Source organism: Carex rostrata, chromosome 1 (genome assembly GCF_964058835.1).
Source record: "Carex rostrata chromosome 1, lpCarRost1.2, whole genome shotgun sequence".
NCBI classification, from domain to species: Eukaryota; Viridiplantae; Streptophyta; class Magnoliopsida; order Poales; family Cyperaceae; genus Carex; species Carex rostrata.
Window position 1 is genome coordinate 1,625,507 of NC_135918.1, and position 19,805 is coordinate 1,645,311.

The window sequence follows — 19,805 nt, forward strand, 5'->3', positions numbered from 1 at the left end:
CTTAAAGAAACATAGCAAATGGTATCTCTTGGATCCAATAAATGTGTCATCTCTAGCCTAGATACTCCAGGCAACACATGCACGTCAAGTTCACATTTCTTTCTTTCTGAAATACATAAAAAATATATCAATTCCGTTCTTTTAATAATTATGTTATTTCTGCAAATACTTGGTCAATTATAAATGAGTGACTTTATATGTATTTAATATGAAACTAATTACTCAAAATAAGCAATCTTTATTGTCTTAGTGTCAATCTTTATTTCGTTAAATAGTTTGTTGATAAAATAAGCAAATATCTTGAATGATTCCTTTTTTAGATCTTATTGGGTCATAAAAACATTAATTGTGTTAATATCGTCACCCATTTCAGACTCATGGGATTGATTCGTGTTAGATCCTCAGCACCAGAAGTTTTGGAAATAAATAGACATGAAACAGAATTCTATGTATTGAATTATTATCCTGAAACTTCTTGGAACCCAGCAGTGAGCAGTCAATTGTTTATACTTTATAAGGAATGTTTTATTGGTGTGATTTATTGGTTGGTTTCCGTATCTTTCGCGCTTATCTATACTATAAATGTTGAGAAAAGAGACCTAGCTCTTTTGCTCGAATTTCAAATAGCAAGGAAAAGAACAAAAGGAAATGGAACCCTTTTAAGCAGGCTGTACAGAATACCGGTTTTAACTTATAATGAGACTCTACTAATCTGAAGTATAAAAAGTATCCCGTTCTAACCAATAATTGAACTACAATATAGGACATTTTACTAATTTTAGACAGTTCATGTGAGACTACTACAAATTCAATTATGTTTGACTTTTGTTTATACAACTACAAGATAAAGGAAAAACAAACCAATTTTAAACGATTATCAATAAAAATGTTCAGGGTAATTAGTAAGAGGAGAGCTCTCCTTCAAAGAGAGCAGGTGGTGTTGACCATTTTTTAAAAGAAAAGATGTTTTATGACACAGTATCAGGAAACTGGTAGATGAAAAATTAGGAAAAGATGCAATTAGTGAAATTTAGTGACTAGTTCAAGTTTTCGGGCCTGGAAGAATTTGCACCTGCCTTTTCCGCTTGATTCAATATCTTCAATCTTTCTCTTGCATCCTGTAAAGCCGACACTTGATAATTTCAGTTGCTTCTTGCTATTGCAAGCATTGGAACCTTCTTCCTCGTCCTTATCACACTCCCTAAATTTAATGAAAATGATGAAACTTCCTAGTTATATGTCAAACCCCCAGTATTAATAATTTTTAAACAGAATAACAGTATTCATGAATTTTATGGTACCACAGGGCAATGGTCTTCTTTGTCCTTTCTTATTAAATTGTGTTTCTTGATGTTCTATAGTTCAATTACTTCTTTTCATTATAATATAAACGAACTGTGCTTAGTTGGATTTTACATCTAATTCATAAAAGTAGAAGGAATAATTTAGAAGTTACAATGAGTAAAACAAGCTCACCATAAAACCTGAATACAATCTTTGAAGAAGGGAGTGCAAGTGCCCCAGCTGAATCGCACCAATGTTGGAAACCCAAAAAGCTGGTGCTTGTTTTCCACCAACCATGCTTTCGTAGCTGGGTCTAAATTTTCATTTCATGTTAATTATGTAATATATTGAATGCCTTTTAGCAAAAGAGTCCCACTTTATGCAAATAACACAGAATATATCTCTTAATTCCACAAAATCCAACAAATATTAACTGTGAATAACACCAAATATCCCAACTACTGAAACTTCTTTTAACACCCAAAACTGTCTTTGCCGCTGACCATAAAAAAAAAATAATAAAAATCCTCAATGTGGGCAGACCAAAAATATAATGGGATGGTTTTAGTGTTTATTTCTCAATATTGAATTCAGAAGCTTAGATGCTGAACTCAGTAGAAGTCTTGTCAAAACCCACCAAAAGAATGTTGGGTATTGTTGCGAGCAAATCAAGTTTAATTGATGAATACACTAAATTCAGTTGATTAATCTATGAGCTTTACAAAGCAGTAGTAAAATTATGAATGTATTTAGCTGCAATTTTTGGCTGCTTGTGGTAAGGCTTGTACCAGTATGTAAAAGTAGACTGTACAATTTCCAGAATTTTTCAATCAGTAACGATTAGACTGGTGGATTCCAAAATTTATGTTCTCTAATCGATTAGCCTATAGGTGATTAGCTTAGCTACACAACAGATGATATATGCTAATTTGGGTTAATTAAGGATTGAGAAATTGATTCTTAGTTGACATAGAATTGCCCCACTTCATTGATGCTAAATGGACAATAAAAAATTGATTTATAAATCTGACTTGATAGAAACTCAATTTTCAGCATCATCACGGTTAATTTTTGAAAGATCAAGAACTTTTGGATACTGTACCTTCCACACAAGTGGGTTCCTAAAGGTCATAGTACCACTATACCAGCAAGAACTGCTTAAAATTAAAACAGAAGTCTTCAAATTCATGGAAACCATAACAAAGTAAAAAAGTATCCCGTAACAATTGCAAAGTTAGAAACGTCCCATATACCCCCTCAATAACAACTGAGCATTTACACTGCCCGATCTTAGCCTAAATATTCACCAAAATAAGAGAGATCAAAGACAGCTGGATAGTTTTGGCATCTTATGAGCCTGGAAGGACATGCATAAAATTCCTTCTGCATAGGATTATATCAAGTACCTTTATGTTTTGTAGATACAAACAAAGATATTTCTCATTTTACACTAGTTTATGGAACAAAAAGATTCTCCCAAACTTATCCTATTACAATTTATACATCGTCGAAGTCATGAGGCAAATTGCCGAATCACAAATCACAACCATAATAAATTAAATTAAACTCAGAGGCGTCACAATCACCAAACTCAAACATTCACTGTCCACTTTTGGGGACCGAAATGCCATCTCGGCACAAGCACATAATTGATGATTTAGGATTTTCTGTGGCTTGTTGTTGAAAATTTTGTGAAAACACCACCAGGCCGAGATGCCATCTCGGCACAGCAAAAAAAAAATTCTGGGCTGATTTGGCATCTCAGTACTTGTGGTTTTTGGAAAAACTGAAATCATCAAGTTGGTTTGTTAATTTTTTATTTATGGTTTATAAAAAATATTCGAGGGGAGGGAGGGGGGGAGAAGAGGGAATCCTTACCTCCTGGATAACCAGATCCGAAGTTTCTGTTTATATTCGGCACAGTCTCATCAAGTACCCAATCCCGCAATGATCTATCCCTTGTCACCTTTGTTTTTTCGACAATATGAAAACTTGGTCAAATTCACAAACAAAAAATTATAAAAGCGATATTACGGTAAAAGAAAACTTTATGTTTATTACCTTAAGGTCATCATGTTACAAAATAAAAAGGAAATATATAGGACAACATTATGTTTATTCCTGCACAGCCTCAAAATATCACACACAATTGTAATGAAAATTGAAATATGTACAACTCATATCTTCTAAAGTACTAGATATACCCAAATAATATGCAACTCGTATAACCCCTACAGCTTATAAACCTCATTGCCCCTGGTAGCTTAATGAGGGAAAAGATGGAAATTTCAGATAATTACTGGAGAAAGATCCAGAGGAGCACTGTGTAAGCAAAATAACAGTTCTCAATTAATGAGCAGTGTAAGTGATATTTTGAGGTTGATGAGGGCATAACTCCAAGAAGCAAAAATTACCTTTGCAACTATACTTGCGCCACTCACAACAGGGTAGAGGCTATCAGCCTTCTTTGCAACCACAAATTTTATACCCGGAAATCTTTCTGACAATTTTTCCCTGTACTTGTCTGCATCTCCCACTGTGTCCACATAGACCTTTGAAAGCAATAAGTGCTGACTTAGTGATAAGATGAAATTGACAACACTGCAACTAGCTGTTGTAAATTTCCATAATTATACTTATAGCAATAGTTAATTAAGACAATGGTTGCAACTAAAACTACATTATTGCAAAACTCAAAAGGTGAAATAGATACCCAGTCCAGCAAAAATTTAGAATTTTACCTCAGTTAAGAAAACTCCCAAGGCAAGCACCCTCCGTACAAGACCCATAGCTGAGTTGTGTGATATCTCGTTTAGGTTTATTTTAGTTCTGGAATTTCAAAAGAGAAACACATGGGCACTGACTTGTAAATACGTGCTTTAAAAAGGTAAACAGTTTAGAAAAGTTTCCAGTCATGCCAGATTGCATACTAGCATCTAGAACAAGCTAAAACAATAATAAATTTATAATCAACCATACCATGGAAATTTAAAAGATTGACGAGTCGTATGAGGTTCATTTTATTCATTTTTTATAGTTCAAAGAGAAACCTTTGAAGCATTTTGGCAGAAAGGTCCCTAGGATCAATGATATCAACTTCCCATCCAAGAGACGGTTCTGATTTTAAATTTTCAAAAAGCTCCTCTCTCTTTTCCTCTTTCAGAGTCTTTGAATCTACAGTAAGAAAGAATAAAAAAAAATTGCAACCATTGATTAAATTGGGTGAAATTGAGTTTGCATCAAGTTACAATTGCATAGTTACGGTTAGCTGTTCTAAATTTAGATTAAGTTAGGCTTAATTGTACAATTGCAGCTCAATTAGGTCTTGGGGAGGAACTAGGAAGAAAACTTAAGCTAGATTTTCCTAAACCAACTCAGCAACAGCCATTTTTTTTATGTTTCAGCGCTCGTGTCAGTACCGCAATGGCTATGCTACGTTAGACCACCCATAAAATAAAAAAATGATACATAATAAAAAAAAAATTATTTAAACAAGAAAAAATCAAACTGTTGGTGAAGAATTATTACCTGCAAAGTTAAGGGAAGCCAGGGTTTTCTGGTAAGAGAGTGCGCAATACAAGCAACCATAGACCATTGGACCTGTGAAATAAATCCATTCAATAAAAAATCGTTGTTAATCAGACGACAGAGAAAGAGAGAAAGCTCTTGGCACTTGGCAGCCACTGCCAAATTTTTCGAGAGAGAGGGAAACCTAGAACGGGGCCTCTACCCGCCTCGTCTATGCCCATAATACATGGCTCCGAAGCCCATTGGGGTAGTGGAACTGTACCCATAGCAATTGATTGATTTCAGATAGCTTGGGAGGTGAGGGAGAGAGAAGAGCCCTAGAGGATTGAGGCCAGGGTTTCAGATTTCCTGACAATGTTTCCGAGCAAAAGCGAGGCGGAACAGTACAATGAGAATGAATTGGGATTCTCTGTTTACTGTACGGAAAAGCAAGCGTGAGGTTTTACATTAACAAGCGGTATTTTCATGGCATCTTCCAGTTTTCGTGGAGAAGTGTGAAGAAATGGCAGCAATGTCCATTTCCAAAAGGTGCTAGTGTGATGCAAATATTCAAAGTGCTATTATTTGTCCTCATAAACATAAAACATGGTCTATTTAATCGCGTATTCAAAAATTTAGACAGAAACAATTGAATTCTTAATTTTTTTCATGGAGCCTGATAATTGTACCTCAAATAAAATTTTCAAGCGCGTCCGACAAGTAGTTTAACAGAAAAAAAAATTCAATATTATCTAATTTCCATTTCTAGCTCTAATATTCAAACATTTAAAACTCTGTTTATAGCATTTTACAATGCTACTCGTAATCATTTAAACCTCTGTTTGCAAAAATTAAAATTCTAAATCTGTATAGTTTTAACTCATAACTACTTTTGTTTTCAAGCCAAAAATGGAAAGATTCATTTCACCCACTTTTTTTAATTTTCTCTCTGCTTATTCTTATCTATTTTCTCGACGATCCGTGATGGATCTTGCGAATCTAAAAATATGAACGTTTATGATCCGATTTTCTCTTTCAAATGAGATCCATGAAGAATAACTTTCGAGTTATATTTGTGTCATGATTTTTTTTACCAATTTAAATCTTTGTGACTTTTAGTTTTTTTTTTTTTGCTTTAAAATAATTTAAACCTCATGTACAAGCATATAAACCTCATTAATAACACTTTAAATCTCTAGAATAAAACATATAAAGATCATCTACAAAGAATTTAAGCCTCAACAATAACACTTCAAAACATATAAACCTCAACAATAACACTGCAATTACAAATCTCATTTACAAAGCATATAAACCTCATATACAAAGCCTTGAAAATTTTAATTGTTATAGACTGAGATTTAAAAACTTGAAAATTTAAAGTGCTCATAAGTTTTACTTTAAAAAAACAAATGGCTTTAAAATTACTCAAAAATATTTTTTCATGGATCTTATTTGAAAGATAAAATCGAATAGAAAACGTTCATATTTTTATATTCGTAAAATTCATCACGGATCGTCGAAAAAATAAATTATAATGGTCAGAGAAAAAATAAAAAAGAGTGGGTGAAAAAAATCTTTCTGTTTTTGGTTTGAAGACAAAAGTAGTTAGGAGTTAAAACTATACATATTTATAATTTTAATGATTTCAGACGAAGGTTTATATGCTTGCGAGTAGTATTGTAAAATATTATAAACATAACTTTAAATGTTTGAATATTAGCGCTGGAAATAGAAGTTAGACAACATTGGAAGTTTTTTTTCTGTTAAACTACTTGGGGAATGTACTCGGGTATGATGGCTCGGCTTACCAGAACATTTCTTTTTATATATATATGATAACATGAACGCTGGTGTTAGTAGATATTATTTTGCAACTTTTAAGGAAATATAATTTTCACTTTTGGTAACATGTATGATGGAAAACAAATTCGGCCCTCAACTTTTATTTTTGATTTGTCAAATATTTTCATTAAATTTAAGTTGCTAGCTATATTTAAATTCTCATATTTCCACTGTTTGTAGTTATGATGAACGGAGATTTGAATTTTAAATTTTTTTGAAGCTATCTAAATTCCTCGTGATTTCTCAGTATATTCCGAGTATTTTCTTCTACTTTTTTGTCATTTAGGTTTCTCAGCCAGGCCGTTACCACGCATCTGTTCACACCATCCCGGTCCACATGTATATGTCCACGCAACTTTTACTTGGGCCAGCAACATTGTTTTTCATTTTTTATCCATATTAGGCCCATATTGTTCTAAAAGGTACACATTTTATTGCGATGGTCCCAGCGGCCAGCCTCCCGGGCACTTGGAGAGGCTGAGAGGCGAGGACATGCCAATACAGGATATAGCTCCAACTCAAGACATGTAATAACCAAGTTGGAAATTAGAATTAAATAAATGACTTGTAAATTCCCAAAATTTATTAATATCCAAAATTTATAATTAATTTCAAAAACTACCTTTTGAGCTGGACTTCAAAATCTGTCCAAACTAATACTTCGAAATCTGCCCAAAACTAGAGCTGGACTTCTCGGTTTTTAGCTAACTTTCCGGAAATAAAGTTGCCGGTTTGAAGACGGTCAAAATCGGTGAAAAAATAACTGGCTTTTAGCACCGGTTAAAATCGGTGATAAAATTGCCAGTTTTCAATTTTTTTAATAAAATAGAAAATATTATAATTTTTTTTTGTATTGAAATATTAGAAATATTTAATATATTTCTTTGAAAATAGATGGAATACTATATAATTTGATTTATTAGAAAGACTGCGATAAATTACCCAGATTAATATTTTTCAAGTCGGATTTTTCGTGGATGTAAGAAAAATTAATATATTTCTTTGTGTTATTGGAAAAAAAAAATATGCTTTGAATTTGAGTTATTGATCGCGGTTTAAAAGTTGCTTCTAAGTAATACATAAAATAATGCAATCCTTCTAGTACATTTAATTTATATCTACTTTGATAATTCTTTTTGAATAACAATCATTAAATAACTTCAAGTTTTTATTTTTTTTTCAAAAATAGAAATATCACAATATTTTATGTATTAAGTGACTTTTTAACTGGATTAATAACTCAAAATCCAAATATTTTTATTTTTTTTCTAATAACACAAGAAGAAATATATTAATTTTTCTTACAGCCGTAAAAAATCCGCCCTAAAAAATGTTGATCCAGATTATTTGTCACAATCTTTCTACTAAATCAAATTATATAGTATTTCATCTATTTTCAAAGAAATATATTAAATATTTTTTATATTTCAATACAAAAAATAAATAAATTATAAAATTTTCTATTTTATAAAAAGAAGAAAAATCTTTAGAAACTGATTATTTTTATCACCGGTGTCAAAATCTGAGTAATTTTTATCGCCAAAATTTTTTTGCCGAAAAGTTGGTTAGAAATTGGAAAAAAAAATTATCGGTTTGGACAGATTTCGAATTCCAATGCAAAAAAATAGTTTTTAAAATTAATTATTAATTTTGAATATTTATAAAAATTTCGGTGTAAATTTCATCATAGATTGCACCTACAAAAATAAAGATATCACAAAAAGGTTCAATTACTTCCCGTATTATTGATACGGTATAAACAACCACACGGAAGCACAAAATAGCCCTCGTCTACCTTGGTAAAATTTATTATTTCTAAAAAGGTTAGATTTTTTATTCTTTAACTATTCAAATTAAACCATGAAATGAATTACGTACAAAAATATTCCAATAAAGTGTACAGTTGTCTGAATAATTTGTCGTCATTGATGGACAAATCAGAGACTACATTAACTTTGCATGCAAAATTATTTCCCTTCCTAAAAAGCTACAGGAAAAGAGAGAATAAGAATTATATGCTGCTTTCATGGTCGTGCACCCAAACACTCATGCTACAATTATAATAAAAATAATCAAAGCAAGTTTACTTTCCTTAATGATATATTTATATTTGAATCAAGTGCGCTAATAGAAATAATTATGCGTCTTATATAATTTGCTAGTATCAGTATAAATTTAGTATGTCGGAATGGATTAAAATTACAAAATTTATTAACAGATACTGCACAAAATAATGTCTCACGGCGAACTTATCCAAACCAAGCTCTTATTTTGTTGCCAAAATTTAATATCTGTACAGTTATTTTTTTAATATTAAATAAAGTCAAGTACAGTTGTTCTTGTTATTCTAATTGATTTCAAACAAGAAATATATATATATTTTATATATAATTGACAACTGGATCTTGAGAGTAAAGGTTCTTATTTGGTTGACTTTTGACCGTATATTTTTTATTATATCGTCCAAAGACACAGAAATAGAATGTCCCCAACTTCCCTTGATGGAAGAAATCCGAATCTCAATATAATATTTGACAATAATAATAAAAAAAAATATGAATAGGTTCCAGTTTCAACGGCTCTACTGTTATGCAAGCGACAAATGGTCCTCTCCTGAACCTCGGTTTGCTGCCATGTTAATTCTGGTAATTTGCAAAAATTGTTGGGACTTCATTTGTTCCCTCAACATCGTTTAAATAAATATAATTGTTTACGTCTTTTCGCAGTGGAAACAATATCGATAAAGTAGTACTATAAATAAAAATAAGGTTTGATAACTTTTCGTTGTTATATCCATAGTTGCGCTGATACAAACCTGTTTATTATATCGATATACGTACAGTACTTATTTATATTGATAATTATGTCATGCGATTTTAATCAGATCAAAACGCATTTTGACAGTTGTCTACTTCTCTTGATCTTTCTCACTTATTTTTTTTAAATGTTTAAAATGCACATTTAACTATTGCTCAATGTACACTTAAGTATTATACCAATACAATATAAACATATGCTTATTCTATGTTTTCTTTTAAGTTGACAAAGAATAATTAGAGGTTGTTGGCACTGGTACAACAAAGAAAAAAATACTCATTATTGAAATGACCATCAGTTTGCATGGCAAAAGAATTTGAGAGTTTAGGAATATTATACTTGAGAGAGATGAATATTTTTTTATTAGTTAAATGGTGGGTGAAATATAAGAATTCTAATAATAGTTGTCAATGGAAAACATTGATATTACATCTATATTCCATGGTTAGGCTCTGGAGGGACATTTGGTTTAACAATTGTGCTTTATCATCTAGCTACCCTCAGCTTTATAATATTTGTTTAACTAAAAAGATTTCTATATATGATGTTATTAACTCTCAGGGGCATATTGTTTCTTTTAGGATAATTCTGACAGGGGTCTGTCTAAATGAATGGAATCACTTATTACACATTATCAGTCAAATATCATTCACACATACGAGAGATGGGAAACAACATGGAATTTTACAGTCAAATCCTTATATAAAATACTGAATTTTAGACGGGTGCAGGGGGTAGATTATCCTCTTCTTATATGGTCTTTACCTGTGTCACCAAAAATTAGAATTTTTATGTGGCTCACATTTAAAAATATGATCATCTCTAAAAAAAACTTGACTAAGAAAGAATAGAAAGGAGATATGACATGTGTTTTCTATTCTCAAATATAAAATGTTAATCATCTATTCTTACAATATCAGTTTGCTAAACAAATTTGATTTTGGATGGGACGTCGTCAATGCCAATACATTTCTTACAGTGGTCTACTATGTCTGATGTTAAAGAATTTGTTTTAACTTTAATTACCAACAAATAAGAGAACAATTTTCCTGTTAGTGTTTAGTGCTACTTGCTAGACATTGTGGAAACACATAAATGATATATGTTTTCAAAAATATAGTTCCTAAGTCAGCTAGAAATATTATATTACTAAGTACTAACTATGTCTTTGGTGATTTATTAGACATGCCATAAAAATACGAAGAAGAAGATACAAGAGGAGACTCAAAACTGAACGTCAGATGAGGAGTCTATAGAGGCCATTCCACTGAGAGTCTGATTGCCATGAGATGGCATGATTATTACTTACAAAATAACTGCAACACATCCCAAGCCTATGATTTAAAATCATTATCTATTTTTGAAAGGAAGAAGGAAGAACTAGTTAGACATGCTTCATTCCATTAAAGAGCCCTAGAATTTCTCTAAATTTTTTTTAATCACCTTCAGAAAAGTAATGTAAGAACATCTGCTGAGAAATAAATAAACACAAATTTAAAAGCATACTCATTGCAATCTTCGCGAGAAAAAAAAAATTAAGCTCATTTTCATAGAACTGCCAAATGCATAAGAAAAATATTCTACACCTTCTATCTTGTTTCTTGTTGTCAATTCATATCATCAAGAGAGATAGCAAATTAGTTTTTTGAAATTATAGATTAGAGGTCAAGTCATCCAACACACTTTCAAACTTCTTTTTATTTTCTCGTGTTTGTTTCGTTTGTTTATTCAATGAATTTAGTACCAGTTCACTTTGCGTCTTCTTCCCCTTTTTGAAAATTGGGTAAAAGAAAAGGAATAACACGAGATGAGATACTCCCTCTCAACTTATGCACTCCCCTTAATTTAATAATATTTATAAATTAAGGTGTCAAAATAAATAATTTACTTTAAAATCTTACAGTTTTAAATTATGAGAAGAGCAATTTTTCATATGAAAATTTAAGTATTAACTTTATGCATGAATTTTCAAATGATGCAATTGGTCATGGACAACAACAATTCGGATTCGAAATTCGGTTATATTGCTATATTTTAGTGAAATACTTGATTATTTTCAATAACATTTTAATCTTCAGTTTTACAGGATCAAGTATGTGTTTTATATTAAAAAAAATATTCAAGATTTCGACAAATCTCGGATTGAGTTTGTTTTTTCTCGAATATTACTAATTTTGAAATTTTATGGAAAGGTATCTAGATATTCAAATTCAATGCAAATGACAATGTGAATTAGGTTTTTGTCATTTGATATTTATGTGCAAATGTGTCAAATTAAAAACTATATTTTCAACCACATAATTAAATAAAGTAGACAGATTTTAAGAATGTATTTAAAGCATTTAAGGCATAAGATTTTGTAAGATTTGAACCATAAATAATTAATTATGTTCATTCTGTCTACTTTATTTAATTATTATATTCAAAATATAATATTTCTTAGTTTTAGGGCTTTGTGTGCATGTCTTTTTAAGAATGATGTTTTCATTTCTTGATTTCAAGTTTATTTTATTTGTGTGTTATGTTTTAAGAAAATGCATCACAGAGAATGAAAAAAAACACACACACACATATAACTTTGTAATAACAAAAGTAATACAAGAGAAAATTAAGCTACTTAATCAAAAATTTAGCCTTTGAAATTTGAAACCAGCTGAAAATCTAAATTATTCTAAAAACTCTAATACAACAACTACTATATATCTAGAATTAAACTGCGTCACTCTCTCTCTCTCTCTTGTTTGTCGTCCTCATCTCTTCATTTTCTCGTCTTCCTTTTTGCAGAGCTTACACATCCATCCTGCACGCTTGATGTTCTTGGATGGCCTGGTGAAGATGCAGATCGGATGGAATGATCTGTCGCACTTGTAGCAGTAGAACACGTCCATCGGATTCCCAAGCCGACGGCACTTCCCGCGCATTTCCCAGTTATGGGGGTGGTGAATCGTGTTCTGATTCACTTGTGTCCGACCATTTTAGGTAGAAATTATCATAGGTGTCAAACATGTTTTGAGTTTTTGAAGACGTAGAAATAAAGAAATTGGAATAGGCTATTTTTGCGTGAAATATGAAGGAGAATGAGTGTTAAATAGTCTAATGTAGTGAAGAGTAGATATAGTAATAATGACAATATTAATTTCAGCAATTTAATTGATATGACTGAACGGAATCGGAATATGAAACAACACTTTATCGAAAATTAACAAAATAATTTTTTTAAAATAGATATAGTATTTTAGAATTTGAATGTATCAATAATTGAGATTTAAAATATTTTTATTTTTTTCAGTAACACATTAAGAAGTAGTTCAATTTTTTTTTACAGCCGCAAAAAATCCTACCTGAAAAATATTTTGTATTTGTAGTACTTTTATTTCATCTAAATTATAAGATATTTTATATATTTTATTTGATATTCCTTATAATATATTCAAATTATAAGTCTTTTCATCTATTCCTTGTAATATATTCAAATCAGCTGAAAACATTTGAATTCCAAAATTCTAATTATTCACCATTTCAAATGACGGACCATTTTGTTGTTCCCTATTTGAGATTGCAGACACTCAAAAAGTTTTTGCCATTTGAGATTACGAACGTATCAATTATGGAATTTTCAAAATTCAGTGGTTTTTAGTTACTTGTTTTGGACATGAGTATTTTTAGAAAAATTGGCATAATAAAGTATTTGTCCTTCGATTGGAATAAATAAGGAAGAGAGCATGATCGAGGGAGAGAATTCTTAAAAATTTGAGATAAAAAAATAATATTTTTATTGCAAGCGAGCTTTTATTTATTGATTACAAAGCCGAAAGAGCCGTTGCAGTGTTCTCTAATATTACAATATTCCTAGATATTTATGAAATATGTAATTCAACCAATAAGAACAACTACGTCAAATCAAATTAGGGATGTCAATGGGTACGATACGGGAGGGTGGAATCATTTTCATATTTATATCCATCAAAAATTGATTTTATCCACACCCTACTCATATCCATTAAGGATTTGTCTTATCCTACCCTACTCATACCCGTTATGATTAACGGGTAACGAAACGGTAGCAGACGAATAACGAAAATACTAATATAATAGTTTTATTATTTTTATAAATAAATCATCTAAACTCATCATGTCATACATTGTTTAAATGGTTTTGTTGTAACACTACAGTGCAGCACTACTATGCAGTATCTCTTTTAGTTTGATAATACAAAATACTGACACCATTGGAGACATGTACCTATCCCCATCAGCACAGGCACTACTAGATTTGACTGTGCGGTTTTCAACAAGCAGAAAGGTTGAACCATTATTGATATGAGAAAGCAATGACACCACCTTAATTATACATAATGGTTGCTTTGAAACAAAATATGTTTGCAAACTAAACTTCATAGTACGCAATATAGCCGTATTGCTAAAATTAGTAGGCCTAGAAAATGAATTTGCAAAATACATCCAACAATTTGTACTAATTTGTAAGAAAGATTCAAAATCATCTTACAATCCAATTAACACCAATCCACTTTCGAATTAAAAACATGAATCTTTAAAACACAGCATCAGTACGACTATACCACCAACATTTATATCTCCTTACCTTGGCTTGATTTTATTTCACTTTAGATAAAAATAAAAAACTTCATCAAATATAATGGAACACACCTTGTCAATACTAATAATTTAAAACTGATCCTAGAGAAATGAAAAGTACACTTACTGTGTATAGAAGAATAAATCAAAAATATCATATTGTACTGTAATACCCAAGAGGCTAAGAATAGTTCAAGAGGAAAGAGGAAGATAATTGAAATGTGAGTTATATTGTACAATAGAATATTTTCATTTTTAGAATTGAGAAAAAGCCAACAACCATGAATAAGGAAGAAAATAAGAAAATGAATTAGTGTTGATACATCTCTAGTATTGATAAAGCAATATGAAAAACAGGCAAATAAATAAATTGAATACAATATTGATATATCTATATATAATTTATTTCATGTAATTACATGTTACCAATGGGTACGAAATAACTTTTACTCGTATCCATACCTGTTTATCTAACGAATTTTTTTTTTACCCATTATTCATACCCATACCCATACCCATTAAGCTAACGAAAAAAAAAACTTGAGATCCGCTGCTATTCTTTCCATACTCTTCCCATACTCTTCTCTCTATCTCTCTCCTCTTTATCTCTCTACCTTCTCTCTCCACTTTCTCTCTCCTCCTCTTTTGAAGAGAGAGATAGACATAAAGAAAAGCACAAAGCTGCTATTTTTATAAGAATAGCAGCAGATTCGTATCCCTAAATCAAATATTCTAAGGAAGATAGAATTAATACATTTTCACATTTTGTTTTTGAGATTCCACATTTTCAGATTTTGTTAGTTCTCTCAATTCTTCATCTTCAAAAAGAATGTTAATAATGTCGAGTGGACAATTTTTTTTTAAACCTAACATATTCTTAAAGTAGATATAAGCACTAAAAATTGTATGTATTAGCAATTTTTTTATACCATCACATTTTTTTTTCTTTCCCTGAATCGAGTGATCTAGTTAGAACAAACTAAAAATTCAATGAATCCCATTTATCCTCAAAAAGTAAATTTGGTGAATCATGGAGAAATTCGGAATAAATTGAGGTCAAATAAATTCTATTGCATGGATTTCATTATTAGCAAGGCATTTTTTTTTTCAAATGTCTTTATTTTTGTGTTTTCTGCCTTCACTGTATCTTTACTTTTAAAACGTTAATAACTCAAAATTAAAATATAAACATCAAAATAAAACCGTTAGATGTGATCTATGTTATTTTCTCTATGTGCTCATAAAAAATTATTACATTTCGATTTTGTTTTTATGTGAATCAATAAGTTGAAAAATCTACGTCTAGAAATTATCTACATTAATACATTTTTTCAAGCTCTCGGTGACAACCACAACAAAATTCAAATGTCATAATTTTTTACACATACATAGATAAAATTATTTAAATTTTGAGTTATTGAAGTTTTATAAAAATAGAGACACGATGGAGACACAAAATTAAAGGCATTTGAACTCTTATTATTACTTTTTTTAATCAATACCACATTAATAACATATTGAAGAATCCGAGCCCCTCTCATCACTTCACAACATCTACACATATTTTAAAAAGTAAAATAAAAAAACATATTGAAAAATCCCATCTACTATAATTAGCTTGGATTATGAAACAAAGGCGTTTATGAGCCGTTCCTTTATTAGAAAAACCCATATTCATCATCTCATCGATACAGAGAAAGTACCGTGGATTTCTCAATAGTAGCAGTGTTGTAAAAAACGGTCTTAACGACCGATTAATCGGCCGTTTAATTAGAAATGGTGGTCAAACCGTTACGAATTCATTTAACGGAGAACATTTTGCGGATTTTTCCGATTAATCGGCCATTTATTCCCGTTTATTTCAGTAAAAAAAAATTCACATTGATTTTTTTTTATGTGATAGTGTGTGAAATAAGTTTTATAAATCATGTATTGCAATTTTGTTTGTACTTGAACATACATTCAATATTTTTTGTATATGTTTTTTCTTCTTACTTACTTTAAAATTGATTAATTCTCATTCTATTTATTTATCATATATTTTTCTTACTAATTAGTGATATAATTTTTTCAATTAGTATGACATACTCATTTATGAAACTAAGTTGTTATTATAAACTAAACTTAGTGATTTTATGTTGGAATGTTTCATTTCTTTCACATAATATGTTATTAGTATTTGAAAAAATGTTTAACTCTTAAATTTTTTTTTTCATTAAATAAATATGTTACTGACACATGTAAAGTGCTTATGCGTTAAAAAAAATAAGTGTAGTGTCATGTTATAATAATAAAATTAAGTTAAATTAAGTTTATTTCATAAGTTTAATGAGTTAAATAAATTATTTTTAATAAATTATGATATATATACATAAATTTAATAAAAACGTTTAATTGTCCGCATAATTATGATTAATCGCTTGATGGTATCCTGTATGTCCGACAACCCCATAATGTTATTTACAACACTGAATAGTATTCAGCACTATCGCACATAATAATGGTGCATTAAAATGTTGTTGATATGACAGCATAGTTATTCCTGTCATAAATTGATTCTACAGGAATTAAATGGCCCAGAATTATGGAGACATGGAGCATACTAAATTAGCAATTTAATTAGCTTGACCTTAAAAGTATCGATCTCAATTCTCAAGCGAGCACGCCAAAGCGGCAAAGCATATGATTGCTTTCATCATAACCAATTAACCATAAAAAAATTAATACAATTAGCTTATGAATTAATAAATGCAGCAATGCTTTCGAAGTCTTCACATTAATATAGTAGAATTGTAGAATAATTTTAGTATAGCGAATTAGATATCCTTTTTTTTTTTTTTGAAATGTTTGGCAGCGGCGCGATCCATCATTGCATTTTTAGATCATAATTCAAAAGAAAGAAAGACAGATATAATTTAATTTCAATTTAAATAAGTATGCATGTTAGTTGAACTGACTGTTTACTTTAGTTATTTTGATTATTAAATGTAGATGATTCAAATTTATGAGTTAAAAAAATTAAAATAATTACTTGTTGAGTACTGTGAAAAAGTAAAAAAATATTGAATTATCAGTTTTTTTTGGGTTGAAATAAACGAGTGTTAGAGATACAGAATCCAAACGGACGGTTCAGATTAATCCCAGCTGGGTCAAAGAAGTTGGCACGAATCTCGAAATAAACCCCCTATAGTTTCTATAAACACTGGATTGATTTTGACCCGGATGAAATTAATCTAAACCATCCGTTTGTTACTTGAGTGAGGTATCTGGGGTGATACGAATTCAGACGTACATGCCTCAGTCCCAAAGAAGAGTAACTCAGAATTTGAGTTTAGATCTGGACCGTCTGATTAAAATTCAAGCCAATCCGTTTTGGAATGGAATGCACGGATCCCTTTTAATATTCGTTTAAGAGTGGACTGGACGGTCCAGATTCCATGTGAAATCTTTGAGTTAATTTAGGGGAGGAGAGGCTAGAGACTACAGAGGTTCATAAGTTTATTCCAACCTTGGAAAATGGGATACCACTTTTTTCTTAAAAATCATCTTTTTTATTTTTTTTTTATTTTTTTTTATTTTTTGGCACAGGCGCTGAGGCGCACACAACTTTTAGTGCATCTTAGGCGCTGCAAGCACGACCCCACAGGGACAGTAAAGTTGAAACAGATAAAATTTTCTTTTGCTTCTTACATGATACGTAGGCCTCAAGGCTCAAACAGATAATTTTTTTTTTCTTCAAACACGCCCATGGCTCCGACATTTTTATTTATATCCATTTTTTTAATATATTTTATCACAAATAATTAAGATTTTAAATTTTTATTAAAAATACCCAAACCGCAGAAATTTCTTCCGGTTTGAAATAAAATTTCCAAACCTCTAGAAATTTTTGCGGTTTGAGATTTTTTTTTTTGCACTATACAAATCCTGTTGCACTATATCTTTTTTAATTTTGAAAAAAAAATTATCATGTAAAGGACATATATTGAACAATTATAGATAATTTTAATGATCTTTGAATAATAAATGAAACTATAATCCATTAAAAAAATAAGTAAACACACACAATAAATAGTAAATGTATTTTAAATAATTATATGGGTAATTCTTGAATAACCTGCTTTTGAAAAACACTATTACCGGTTATGGTCAATCTGTATGGGTGCGTCATCAATTTTTTGACAATAATAAAGTTATGGCCATTTAGAGAGCATGAACGCGTCATCGATGTTTTGGCAATGAAACATTGATGCACTTCTGCTATCGTTAAACCGAGCATAAAGCATCGATACGTTATCGGTGTTTTTGCACAGAAACATCGTTTTTAAAAAAAAAAAACTTTAAACAGCCATAACTTTGGCTAAGAAAGTTAGATTTTCGCGTATGACCCTAATTCGAAAAGGGGGAGACGAGACGGATTCGGATTTTGCTTGGGGAAGGATCCCCGGGAATTGACGGAATCAGAATTGCAAAAAACGTCGTCTAGTGCCTCAAAAATTCAGTTTAAGTTTTCTATCAACGGTTGACATACAACGACCGGTATTAGTGTTTTCAAAAGTCTAAGAGATTATTCAAGAATTACACATATAATTATTTTAAAATGCATTTACTATTTATTATGTGTGTTTGCGTATTTTTTTAATGGATTACAGTTTCATTTGTTATTCAAAGATCATTAAAATTATCTATGATTGTTCAATATGTTTTCTTTACACGATAATTATTATTTTTTTCAAAATTCAAAGAGATATATACTATAGTGCATCAGGATTTCTATAGTGAAAAAAAAATTAAAAACTAGAAATAAATCTCAAACCACAAGAATTTTTTGTGATTTGGAATAAAAATTTTAAAATCTTGGTTATTTGAGGTAAAATAATAAAAAATAGATATAAATAAAAATGTCGGCCCATGGCCATAGGCAATTTCCATTAGAACATCAACATATTACATCTCTAGTGGGTACATTTTAGAATTGGATAAGTAAACCTCGCAAATCCAACGGTTTGAATTTTAAAAAAAAAATTTACGGTTAAGAACTTCTATTTTTTTTTCCCCATTTTCCTCCCCCTTTCGTTTAAATTTTTGACAAAAAAATTATAACTTAAAAAAAATGAATTTCAAATTTAGGTAAAAATACTTAAACAAGCATCTAGACATCTCATATTGCTGGACATATATATTATCGTTGTCTTATGAAACCCGACGTCACAACTTAGCACCGCACAATTGAAGCACACATCAATGAAAAACACTAGAGATATTTTTATTGTTAACATTAGTGTATCTCACTCAAACAAAAACTGAACTACAGAAATCTTTGTTGTCGGAATTTTGTTTTGAAATAAAAAGATGGAGGTCTCGTCTCTGTAATTTCAAAAAAAAAAAGAATTTAAAAAAAATTAAATTCAAAGATGACCTATCTTTTCTAAAATCTCGAATTCGTGCAGATACCCACACTAGGTTTGCATGCAGCATACCTAGTCTCTGTGTCCTTCAATTTTTTTTTTTATTCTAAAGTCATATTGAAGTTAGGAATTTTGAGTATACCTTTTTTATTTTAAAATTTCTAGTTAGCATATAGTTAAGTCACTGTGTTGTACAATATTGATTGCTAATCATCAAATTATACTGGTTAGAGAGTAACATGACGCGATTTTCTTTTTACAATTGATGAAATAAATATATATACATGCACAAAATAGAAGATCAGAGGTAATTAATTCATTACCAGCTACGGTCGTGACGAGTACAAC

General features: G+C 30.3%; 1 protein-coding gene and 2 long non-coding RNA genes across 4 annotated transcripts in view; 2 read left to right on the plus strand and 1 right to left on the minus strand.

Annotated features, from left to right (window-relative positions):
- The window catches only part of LOC144551308 (uncharacterized), an 80,442-nt gene that overhangs the window by 21,078 nt on the left and 39,559 nt on the right, over positions 1-19,805 (plus strand). The window lies entirely within an intron of this gene.
- Positions 777-1,202, plus strand: LOC144551215 (uncharacterized). The gene is made up of 2 exons (XR_013510779.1): positions 777-895; positions 986-1,202. It is a non-coding gene; the product is annotated as an uncharacterized LOC144551215 (long non-coding RNA).
- Positions 912-5,345, minus strand: LOC144551201 (Polynucleotidyl transferase, ribonuclease H-like superfamily protein). Of its 2 annotated transcripts, XM_078299090.1 has the most exons (9): positions 5,293-5,345; positions 4,997-5,156; positions 4,813-4,884; positions 4,335-4,458; positions 4,026-4,113; positions 3,699-3,836; positions 3,163-3,250; positions 1,477-1,597; positions 912-1,201 (listed from the first exon to the last, which is right to left on the minus strand). In XM_078299090.1, the coding sequence occupies exons 2-9, from the start codon at positions 5,076-5,078 to the stop codon at positions 1,021-1,023; spliced, it is 894 nt and encodes a 297-aa protein (XP_078155216.1). In that variant the 5' UTR covers positions 5,079-5,156; positions 5,293-5,345; the 3' UTR covers positions 912-1,020. The 2 variants fall into 2 exon arrangements, with proteins under 2 accessions (XP_078155216.1, XP_078155207.1); XM_078299081.1 differs by lacking the exon at positions 5,293-5,345 and having other exon boundaries at positions 4,997-5,218.